This window comes from Podarcis raffonei, chromosome 9 (genome assembly GCF_027172205.1).
Source record: "Podarcis raffonei isolate rPodRaf1 chromosome 9, rPodRaf1.pri, whole genome shotgun sequence".
NCBI classification, from domain to species: Eukaryota; Metazoa; Chordata; class Lepidosauria; order Squamata; family Lacertidae; genus Podarcis; species Podarcis raffonei.
Window position 1 is genome coordinate 70993831 of NC_070610.1, and position 12045 is coordinate 71005875.

The 12045-nt window shown below is 40.4% G+C and overlaps 1 protein-coding gene across 9 annotated transcripts in view; it reads left to right on the forward strand.

The window, feature by feature from the left end:
- The window catches only part of RUFY3 (RUN and FYVE domain containing 3), a 53379-nt gene that overhangs the window by 21206 nt on the left and 20128 nt on the right, over positions 1–12045 (forward strand). For all 9 annotated transcript variants that reach the window (XM_053404389.1, XM_053404384.1, XM_053404390.1 and 6 more), the window contains 7 exons: positions 4581–4754; positions 6148–6265; positions 6753–6854; positions 8877–9000; positions 10559–10620; positions 11744–11809; positions 11916–11985. In XM_053404389.1, coding sequence (XP_053260364.1) covers positions 4581–4754; positions 6148–6265; positions 6753–6854; positions 8877–9000; positions 10559–10620; positions 11744–11809; positions 11916–11985 — 716 coding nt within the window. The remainder of the gene's footprint in view (positions 1–4580; positions 4755–6147; positions 6266–6752; positions 6855–8876; positions 9001–10558; positions 10621–11743; positions 11810–11915; positions 11986–12045) is intronic.

The following is a 12045-nucleotide window of genomic DNA, read 5'->3' on the forward strand; positions in this document are numbered from 1 at the left end:
GTCTCAAAACATCTGGAGGACCGAGGTTGAGGAAGCCTGACTAAGCTAATTATAGCATACTAATCGACAGAGGAGGGACGCGGGTGGCGCTGTGGGTTGTGCCAATCAGAAGGTTGGCGGTTCAAATCCCCGCAACAGGGTGAGCTCCCGTTGCTCGGTCCCTGCTCCTGCCAACCTAGCAGTTCGAAAGCACGCCAAAGTGCAAGTAGATAAATAGGTACCGCTCCGGTGGGAAGGTAAACGGCGTTTCCGTGCGCTGCTCTGGTTTGCCAGAAGCGGCTTAGTCATGCTGGCCACATGACCCGGAAGCTGTACGCCGGCTCCCTCGGCCAATAAAGCGAGATGAGCGCTGCAACTCCAGAGTTGGCCACGACTGGACCTAATGGTCAGGGGTCCCTTTACCTTTACCTAATTGACAGAGGATATGATTCATGGGGACAATGCCCCGTGTTGCCTGCTCAAAATGTTAGGGAAGCATTTGCAATTTGATTACAGTTTATACATGCTTTGCAGCGAAAAGAATCCATTTTAAATCTGCTTTCTGGTTTGACTCATTTAAAACAAATGCATTCATGTCAGTGTATTAAATTATGTTGCTTTTCCATTCCAGAGTCCTCATTGTCTGTCCTTGTAGTGACTGCAACACAGTGTACTTTCAAGTGGGTTTATATCATCAAAGTAGTTAGCCAGCTGCATTCAGCAGCCTTGTTAGTTAGCTGAGAAACTTGTTACTGTTGCAGTTTTGACTTTCTCTCTCACATGTATGCATTTATATGTTGATATGATCTTTGGAGTTGGTTAGGAATACAATGTCTGCTTTGTAGCTGGACTTCCTCCTTTGAAAAATATGTCAGGGAAATCCTCTGTTGGAATACAGGCTCATAGTGGCTGACATCACTCTTTCAAGACAGATAAGTTGTTTTGCAAATCCCAAGATCTATATTGCTACAATAAAATTGTATTGTACAATAAAAGTAGAGAGAAGGTCAATATGGGAATGTCAGTAAATAGGCAGATTCAAATTACAGCATATGTGATTAGTTTGTCTTGTCTTTGGAGGCAGAGGAGATGATTCATTGGGATATACGTATATCATATATTTGATAAATGAGATCAAATACACTTCTGCAGATTTCATTCCTCCAAAAATAGTTATAATGTCTCATTGGTCAACAACCAGCTTTGCTTCATTTTGGGAGCACATTTCAGGCATTAATCTGTCGTTGCTGCTTTCAGTTTTATATATTGAGATAATCAAATGATAAACTCTTGTGTTTCTGATTAAAAGCATGCACACATTTGAGCTTCATCTTGCCATTCAAATTTGACCTCAATGCATGCATTTGTAGTCCAAGACGAAATCTGCTTTCCATCTATACCCTTTTGTCCTTGTTCCCACCTCCCAATGCATTGATTCATATATTTTAATTTCGCACGAACAGGCCATGCATGGAGGAGTCAGCTGACTGACGTGTGCCTTTCTTTTAATGTGTCCACCCAGGAATTGCATAATAGCAAACATCCAATAATTCTCTATTCACTACAAGCTTGTGTGTGCATACTGTACTTTATGTTCAGTCCTAAAGTGACAGGCTTTCCCTACTCAAAAATAGGAAGATGGTTGTGGGAGAAATCAGTACAGTGACATACAGTGAAATCAATGGGGGCGGGAATGATTATGCCAATAAAGGCTGAATGAGTGAGTGAGTGAGTGAGTGAATGAAGAGGGGGAAATGAAGCAGGGAGATCTGCAAAAATAATTGTTCTTCAGTTTTCCAGTATTGCGGAAACATTTTTTAATTATTTTTTTATTTTAAAAATGGCTGCAGTTGTGATTTCTGGAGCTCGCTGGAAATAGGCACTACACAACTGGAATTAAGAGTGATGTATATCATTGTGGAAGAAATTGAAACAAAACAGTAATACACTGAGATCAAATTTTAAAAAGCTTTGTAGAAATAATTGTTTTTCTGTTTTTCAATTGTCAATATTTCACAAATCTGTCACACCCCCCTTTCATGTAAAAAAATACCCAAACCAACAGGGCTGTGGAAGCTCACCAGAAATAGGCACTACTGCTGTCTGAGCAGTACTGGTTTTAGGAGGATCTAGAGCACTGGTTCCCAACCTTTTTTGGCCATGCCCCAGTCGTGACCGACTCTGGGGTTGCGGCGCTCCTCTCGCTTTATTGGCCGAGGGAGCCGGCGTACAGCTTCCAGGTCATGTGGCCAGCATGACTAAGCCACTTCTGGCGAACCAGAGCAGCACATGGAAACGCCATTTACCTTCCCGCCGGAGCGGTACCTATTTATCTACTTGCACTTTGATGTGCTTTCGAACTGCTAGGTTGGCAGGAGCGAGCGATTATGATTGGCATAATCATTCCCTCCCAGCAACGCGAGCTCACCCTGTCATGGGGATTCGAACCGCCGACCTTCTGATCGGCAAGCCCTAGGCTCTGTGGTTTAACCCACAGCGCCACCCACATCCCCTATGCCCCACCTAAGCATCTCTAAAATCCTGATGCCCCTCCTCTGTGATATAATTCTTATTCAAAAAACTAACTCCTATTCACGTGGAGGAAGTCTAAAAGGCCATTCATTGTTAATAATTCATTCTCAAATTGCCCCCCCTTAAAAATCAAATTGCCCCCCCCCGTGGGGCATGTGCCCCACATTGGGAACCACGGATCTAGAGGGCATAGAAAGGGGAGCAGCAAAAATGGATGCTTGAGCCACTTCCAGAAAAAAACCGTCTGCTGTTTCAAGTAGTGTGGTTTGGAGTTGTGTTTTCCAAAACTCAATGGATTATCTCTAGATTGAAGAAACCCACAATTTCACAGGAAAGTTGTCAGGACAGGAACTATTTGGGTGGGGTGCCATGTGGACGACCTTACATAAAAAGGACTGCTAATTGCTTCAAATCTATATTAAACTCAAGTGTGGACAAACCCTTGGTCAATGTTGGAGCTCACACATATTGCCTTTAATTGCTCATGAAACAGAATTCTGGGCAGAAATCCTGTTGATATCTTTTTTTGTTTGTTTAATTTGTTAAATACTCCTTGCATATAATTTGTACATATACTTTGTTTGTACATATACTTTCTCCAAATTTAATTGCTTATGTAATTGGCTTGACTGGCCGTTTCCTGAGACATTTATAACCTAATTGTGAATGTGTGAGTTAGCATTGCATGCAAAGGCATTTTCTTGTGTAAAACAGGCTTAATTTGGAACATAAATACAGATTTTTAAAAACTTGCTTTAAAAAATGTAAAACAGATGTCAGGGATTTTTAAAAGGATGCTCAATAAAATATCTAAAACAGCCTAATTTGAGGAGCTTTGGAGACTGTCTAGTTTGGTTTGGGTCTGAGTCTGAATCCTGATATGAAAAAAATGAAGCTATTGGTCCAAGTTTGGAGACAAAGAGGTACAGCAGTATCTGTTAGGGATATATTTTTAATGTTTTGAAAAAAGTATTGTCTATAATTTTGACAGACATGGATGACACTTTCTGGCTTGTTACCCCTTCTGAGGGGATGGATCCTGCCAAACTTCAAAAGGATACCTACAGTTGTTTTCCTACTAGGGCAAGATTTAGAATTTTGAGGTGGATAAAGAAAATGACTTGATCTCTCCTATTGTTTTGTGGGCAATTTTGTAGGAAAATAGCACCCACCAGAGAGAGGTGCTCCTAGATAGGAAACCTGCCAAATTACAGATGAATATACTGTATTTGGCAGGGTTGGGTCTTTTTTTGTGCTAGGTGTCTTTAAAGTTGGGTGGGGTTTTTTTGTGGGGTGAGGATTCGCTTCCCTCTCTGCTGTTTTACAGGCAAAAACATTATCATGAAAATGGTATACATTGTAGAGGTGTCCCTAAGAAAGCAGTCTGCAGCTTTTCCAGAAGAATGGGTGTAAGGGCTATGGAGTTATGATGAATAGGGTTGAGGGGAAGCCTTAGGCTTCTGTTCTGCCCCGTTGGCACTAAAAGTCATAGGAACTGAAAGCAAAACTGATTTGACAGGAGTGGATGTGTGAGTATGTGACTAAGATGCAAAAGGACCTTAGTATCCCACATTTTTCCAGCCAGCTGTACTAGCAGGACCAACAAAGAGCACAGATAAGAACAAGATGATGCAAGATACAAGGTGATAATTGCAGCATCCCTTTCCCAAAACACTGTGATAGGAGAGCTCTGGAAAAATCATTCCCTCTGATTAGCAGCTAGATCTGTCAGTCACCAAAGAGCTGTATCCTCCTCCCTCTGCCCATTCTGCTGTTTTCCTTATGGCTAATTTCTCTAGAAAATCCCTGCCACAAGTCTCTTAAAACCTTTTCCCCAGAGACACTCAGTTTTTCTTTGTTTATTAATTTAAATATTCCAGTAACTGAATCACTTTTGGCTCTGTCTGATGTGCTGCTGTTGTCATAGTTTTAAAAAACAAGACCTAAAGCTTTGGTTTCTACAAATACTCCATAGTGTCCCTTATGTTAAAAATAACAGTTGCCCATTGAAAAGGATTTTCCATCGAGGCATTTTTCTGACCAAACCTTGTCTATGTGTTTTGTTGCAGATCCCAACTATCTCATGGCTAATGAACGCATGAACCTGATGAACATGGCTAAGCTGAGCATAAAGGGCTTGATTGAATCTGCTCTTAATCTTGGGAGAACTTTGGACTCTGACTATGCACCCCTCCAGCAGTTTTTTGTAGTGATGGAACATTGCCTCAAACATGGCTTAAAAGGTGGGTGATTGTGGTGGCAAACCTACTTGAGGCATTATGTCCACAATGTTAAATTGCTATTCCACCGCTGCATGTGGTCACTTGTTTTTTTGTCCTATGCACAAAGCTGCCCACAAAAATAATACTTATGTGGGTGTGATTTTATTTAGCATATTTTTATTCTGCCCTTCTACTATTTAGGTCTTCAAGGCGGCTTACAAAGATGTTAGAATAAAGTTGTTTTCAGTCAAATTAGGCAGGGGCAGGTTTCTATGTGTCCCCCCCCCTTAATTCTCTCAGGGCCTAGAAGAAATCAGCAGACTTTCTCATACAGTGCTCGCTGTCTGTTCTGGAGGTCCAGTCTACCCCCTGGTATTGCCTTCCAGCAATGCCACAGTGGCAGAGCAGGACAAAGAGAGACGTCTCTGTAAAGTGTGTCACCCCAGAACAATATGGGAGCAAAACAGAGAAGTGTCCTGGTCACAGCCATTCCTGGCACACAGTTCTCTCTGTAAGCAACTGACCTGATGGCACTTAAGAGCCAATCGCAAGAGGAGAGAGAGAGAATTGCCCTCCTGCCTGCTGATAATCAGGTTCTTCAGAAAATTGAGGTTCTGGAGCCAAACCCGGCCCCTGAAGGGATGCCAGTTGGCTCACCAGTTGCAGCCTAAATGGGGGTGAGCGTGCAAGTGTTGACTCACAACCCCTCCCTCACTTCTCACAGGTGGAAAAATAGTTCCTGTCTCATCGTGCATACTGTAGCAGAGACCTCTGTACTTGTTGCTATAGAGCAGTATTTTTTCATTAAAGGCCTAAGCAAACTTTTCTTTTATAATGAGTCTGAATCCTGGGACAGGAACTATTTTTCCACCTGTGAGAAGTGAGGGAGGGGTTGTGGGTCAACACTTGCATGCTCACCCCCTAAAGTGGATTTCTAGCAACTTCTGTTGCCAAAGATGCTTCTTCCTGCACAACTCTTTTACTTCTAGTACTCACCATGAAGTTGTTACAGTAAGTGCCACACTTCTTAACAACAACAAAAAAGAGGTGCTGAGTACCCCCTGGGGGGAAAGCACTTCATAACACTATTTGCTGAAAAACTGCACTGGAGAGACACTGAAGTCTGAAAACAGGAAATGAGAAAAGGGGGAAGAAGAAATGAACTGCTTCTTTCTTCCCGTAATTGCATTCCTGCTGCCATCTGCATGGCTCCTTGTCTGAAATAATTACACTATTCGCAGAAGGATTATAGAACACAACAGAGCATAGGATAAAGGTGAAGGAGCAGTGTAAATGGATTAATATTTTGGGTGGGCTGTTGTATATGATTTGCATTTCTAAGGCAATTCACATGATCCCATTGTACTTTTAAGCTGCTGATTCAGATATAAGGAGTAACAATGCTTTTATCTAGCCAAGAAGACTTTCCTGGGCCAAAACAAGTCATTTTGGGGACCTCTGGAGTTGGTAGAGAAGTTTGTCCCTGAAGCTGGAGAAATCACAGCAAGTGTTAAAGATCTGCCAGGGTTGAAGTAAGTGAAGACTTTTGTCTACCCTTTCAACAAGAAGCTGGTCAGGCATTTGCCAGGGATGCTGTAGGGCAGTGACCATCAACCAGAACTCTATTCATCACACAAATAGTTAGCAACTTGCCCAGCTTTCCACAGCTTCTCTGCCTTCAGTTTAGCTGCCTGTTTCCTGTCATGTCTGAACCGGACTAAAATGTCAACTCTGTGTGCGGCAACAATGAAACAGGCAAATTCAGCATTGCAAATGAAGAGATTTGAAAGCAATAGCAAATTTTAGAAATCTGTTGGGCCATATTTGGAATATTATGGTTCTGATTCCCCCAACTAAAAACTAATTTTCTTGCATGGAGCAGGAAAAGATCATCTTAGTGAGCTACAGTCTGCATCACTAAAATAAAACATTGTCTCAATTTTACTATTTATTTTGGGTGTGGAAGTTGGAATGTAGATTATATAACAGCATATATCTTTTTGTCTCTGGTATTGATAGGACACCTGTGGGTAGAGGAAGGGCTTGGCTTCGCCTAGCTCTCATGCAGAAGAAGCTTTCTGAGTACATGAAAGCCTTGATAAACAGAAGGGAAATTCTCAGGTTAGTAGTTTGCTGTTTCTTGACCCAGAGAAGCCTTGCTTTCAATAAAAGGGGATTTATTACATAAGCAAATTGTTCTCTGTGGGTATCTTCTCTATGCACCTCTGTATTCATAATTTGACTCGTTGTTGTTCTGGCACTTCCAGAGGTTGTTTTGATAGCAGCATGGGTGGAATGTATAATCTTGTTTGGAGACGTGTTAAATTGTCATAATTTCTTTGAATACCTGCCTGCCAGCATTGAGGGTTCTAGAAAGGAACTCAAAGGTTTCCCGTAGACACGACTTTACCCTACACTGAGAAAAAAATGTGTACACTGTCACAAATTTTTGAAAGCACATAAAATTTTACTAGACTTTTTACTGGAGAAAAATAAGATAAACAGGTTCCTGTCTGCAGGCTAACTTTGCATATGAAATGAAGTGAGACTTAATCTTGCTGGCAGTAAATGGATTGCAGTTCAGGAGAGTGGGAATGCACAGCAGCTGCCTGTTCTAAACTCTGTGGGTATGTTTGTGCATACGCACATACCCATTCTCTCTGTTTGCTCTTGAGCCACTATAGGTCAGAAATACACATATAGATTCATAGAGTTGGAAGGGACCACAAGGATCGCCTAGTCCAACCCCCTGCAAATGCAGAAATCTTTCACCCAACTTGGGGCTTGAACCCATGGCCATGAGATTAAGAGTCTCATGCTCTACCAACTGAGTGTAGACTATAGGTAGATAGATTCAATGTAAATAATGCATGCGGTGATTGCCTTCTGTTTTCTTTTAAAAGAATATAGTTATGGAAAACCATTTCCTTGCTCTTAATGTTTTTGGAATTTTGAATTTTTCTCTATTTTTACATGCCTGTTGGTTATTCACAATGACCTTGATGCAAGCAAGCTCTTCAGACTTCTAACATGGGCCTCCTCTTGCACATGTGTCATGATCCCATCCTGTCTCATGCGGTCTCATGAGCCATGAAAGAAAAGTTTCTGTTTTAATCCTGAAATGACGCCATGGCAAATACTGGAGCTTTTCTACCATGACCCCAAGTACTTCCTGCACTTACTGCTATTTTATTTTAATATAACATCCAGGATGAAGAAGAGCCCTATAAAACTTGCTGACTATTTTCATAGAATCATGGAACTATAGAGTTGAAAGGGACCCTGAGGGTCATCTAGTCCAACCCCCACAATGAAGGAATTCTGTCTACAGCTGTCCCAGGGTGGGTGCCAACCACCAACCGTCTGGCTTACAGATAGACACACTGACTCATTGCGCCATCTCTGAGCCAGTGTTGTAAAGTTTTAATTGGTTGACATTTTGATTTATTTATTTTAATTCTGAAGGCCTATAAATTATATATTTATAAAATTCGCTTTATTTTGCAATGAAAGTGGACAGGAAAATAAAACTTTAATCAGTTATCTTCCCTTTTGCAAGTTCTCAATGGACAAAAGATGGGGCAGCCATTATTTTTTCCATATAGTGCCACATAGCATCATTCGTGGGGAGAGGCATTTTCATTCAGCCACTCTCAAAGTGCAGAGTACCCAGGAGAGTGTAACTAAGCCGCTTAGTGAATGAAGAATGTTTATAGAAGGAAAGAAGGCATTCCTGGCCACCTTGTGTAATTGTTTGCAATAGAATACCCCCTCCAAAAGCAAGGTATATTCATGCCCCTCTGAAGTTATCAAAATTGCCCCACAAATCTCTCTGTATGTATTGAGGGATGAAGGATCTGTATCAAACCCTAATCATCCTCTGCCCCATTCTCCTAGCCTTGTTTTAAAGATGGAATCCCTGCTTCCTGTGATTGAATAATGTAGATAATTGAACAAGGATTCTCTTGCAGAGTGACTGGCTTGGCTTCCACCGCCTCCTGGCTAATCATCACAAACTACCGTAAAACTTAAAAGCTTTCTTATCAACTCATCCACTAGGCTGAGCAGTAAATAACCATGAGTAGATTTGTTGAAGTCTGGAATATAGTGATTTGACAAGCTTTATCTCAACTTGTTTTGCAGTGAGTTTTATGAACCTAATGCGCTAATGATGGAAGAAGAAGGTGCCATAATTGCTGGTCTTTTAGTAGGTCTGAATGTAATTGATGCAAACTTTTGCATGAAGGGTGAAGACTTGGATTCACAGGTGATGGATATTTTGTTCCCCTATATACTCTCTTTAGTTGTGTCCATTTGGCTCTTGAGAAAGGAAAAAAAAGGGAAAAAATGCATAACTGGGATGCAATTTGGCTAGTCAGTGGCTGCTACACAAATCAAGATTCAATGAACTCTAAAGGCTTTCCCTACTGGTTGAGTTTTTTTGGCTTATGGAACTAAGATACTTTGTGGTCTGGTTTTGTATTTTCTTGGCATTTATCAGTGAAGAGGGTTTTTGTTTTTTAGGTTTTACTGTATGTCTGTTTCCATTTGAAACAATATAGCTGTTCTCTGCACATCTCTAAGCAGCTGTTTCTTCATTCTTGTTACTAGTTACTTTAAACTAGTAAAATAGCCTGTTAGTTTCTTTTCCTTCGTTCTGATTTGAAGTGAAAGCAGAAAAAGGAAGTCGTCTCAGAACCAGGTGAAAGCATCCTCAAGGGAAAATCTGTACTTTGTGCTTTAAAAAATAATAATTCTGTTGTGTTGAGCAAACACACATTTTTCTGTACAGAATCACAATTTTTGAAAATTTGTATTTTAAAATATTGACTTGCTCAGTGTTCATGATTTATTCTTGGACTTCTGAGAAAGTATGATAGGAGGGAGAAAAGTGAGGGTAAGTGAGGGGCATTCAAAACATCTATCTGTACGGACAGCTGACTGTGAAGATGCCAAGCTAAGCTGCCCTCCTCAAGCAGTGTGCAAGTTCTTCCATACCATGGGGGCTAGAAACCTGCATGTTTAAGAAAGTTTATGGGATCCATATTCTTTGCTGGCTTCTAGATTTATGGGCATAGAATTGTAGAGCAGGAGTCACCAACATTTTTAAGCCTGTGGGTGCTTTTTCAAATTAGAGAAAGTGTTGTGAACACCACAAGGGCACTGCATCCAAGTACACATCACAACTTATTCTGTTAGGTACAAAATAATGCTTTTTCAAGTCTAATTTCTGAAGAGTAAGCATTCCCTGTGGGTGTCAGGAAAGCGATATGTGCACCTGCAGGTGTTACGCTGGTGACCTCTGTTGTAGAGGATTGATAACCGTGTTTATTTTTTAACAGAAGTAGTTCTCATTTGCATTATCTGTTCATAGATATTTAGATGTGGCCTGGGAAAAAATGTGTCTGCTATGATCTGTTGTCCTACCCTACTTCTAAGATGCTGTCTGCAGAAGAACTGGACTGATATTACTTTAAATATAGTTCCCATCTTCTCTGGGGAGCTGGTTTTCATTCTTAGTAGGAAGAAACACATTGATGGCACACTGCGGCCATGATCCAGCAAGATGAATTACTCACTTGCATGCAGTAGTGTGCTTTCACTGGGGTTTCCCCCGTATGTTTTCATTTCGAACAGCTGTTTAAAAGACCATTGGTGATGTGAGAGCTGCTGCTGAAAAAGTAGAAAATAGGAAGATCTGAGCACGCAAAGCTGGCTCATCTACCTGATTATTGCCCATGTAATCATAATAAGGCACTCAATTTTTCATGCAAGAAGAAATATAGCTGTGTTTTGACCTGAAGCATTACTGACTTCTCTTGTAGGTTGGAGTTATCGATTTTTCAATGTACTTAAAGGATGGGAACAGCAGCAAGGGAAGTGAGGGGTAGGTAATCTTTCTCTGGACTAGTGCTTCAGATGTTCTGTGAAACTATATATTAGTTTGAACTTAACAATTATGCTGCTTTGTACTTTCCCTCCTAATAATAGCCCGAGCATTCAATTACAGGCTTAACACAAATCTCATTAACCTTTTGGTAGACATTGTAACCAGTATATAAATTCAAAACTGTTTTGGGGTGGGATCTGCTAATATTAGTGTTAATATTGAAGCCTTGAAGGTTTACTTCTTTCCTGAAATAGGCTGTACTAAAGTGATCTGAATGCCAAAATATTTAGCTCTGAAGTACAGATATGGAGCCTGAAAACACGTGTGCCTATATTCTTTTCTGTTAAAGAAATTTAATACAGCAGCTGTGACTTAACTTACACAGATGCAAGATACTGTATGAGAAGGTGTTGACAGAAATACTAGCACAGTTATTAAATTAATGTCCCCATTGGTTACTACTTCTGTCACTTTATTGTTTAGTTTTTTAAATAAATTATCTTTTGCTTTGTCATGCTTACTATTCATCAGTCTCACTCATACATACTTGGAAATCAAGGTTTTGCTTTCAGTGGTTCAACTCAAGTCTTGTTTGAGCTTCTAAACTTACAACATGCAAACCATGGTTTGGAGCTACTTGTCAGCTTTTGAGTTTTCTCAGCACTCAGCTTGACGAATTCACTTCTGTCCTTGTGGTACAGCACTCTCTGGATTTTGAATGCTGGACGATGAATGATGATCGTAGGCTTGTTAATTGAGACATCACACCAAACAATAGCTAACAGAAACTTTGGTTTGCAAACACATTTCAAACCATGTTTTTAAATTCTGGTTTGCTACCTGGTTATAAGCCATTGTTTGTCCATTCAGATATCACACCAAACTATACTTAAGCTTCTCTAATCATAGTTTGGAATAATGTTGGAATTAAGTCCAGTTTGTCTGATTGTTATGGAATGGGGTTATAATGTTTGCTAAACTACAGTTGCTTTCAGTCTTTTTTCTTTTCATAAGTACAACAACAATAGAACGAGTCCCCCACCTCCCCATCTGGTTCATATGTATTTGATATATAATGTTGAGCTGCTATTGCTTATTATTAATTGTGTCCCAATTCCAGAGATGGTCAAATTACTGCAATTCTGGACCAGAAAAATTATGTGGAAGAGCTGAACAGACATTTAAGGTAATGTGTAGTTTTCCTATATAATTATGAGCTGTAAGAGATTTGGTTTGTTAATGTTGAGTTCTTTCATTTCAGTATAATTACTGCAGGTCTCTTAATTTCACAGTGCCACAGTCAATAATCTGCAGGCGAAAGTTGATGCTTTAGAAAAATCCAATACTAAACTTACTGAGGAGGTAGGTAGAAATCAAAGAAATGTGCTTTTTGTTCATGTTTGGGAGGGAAATATGTTTCAG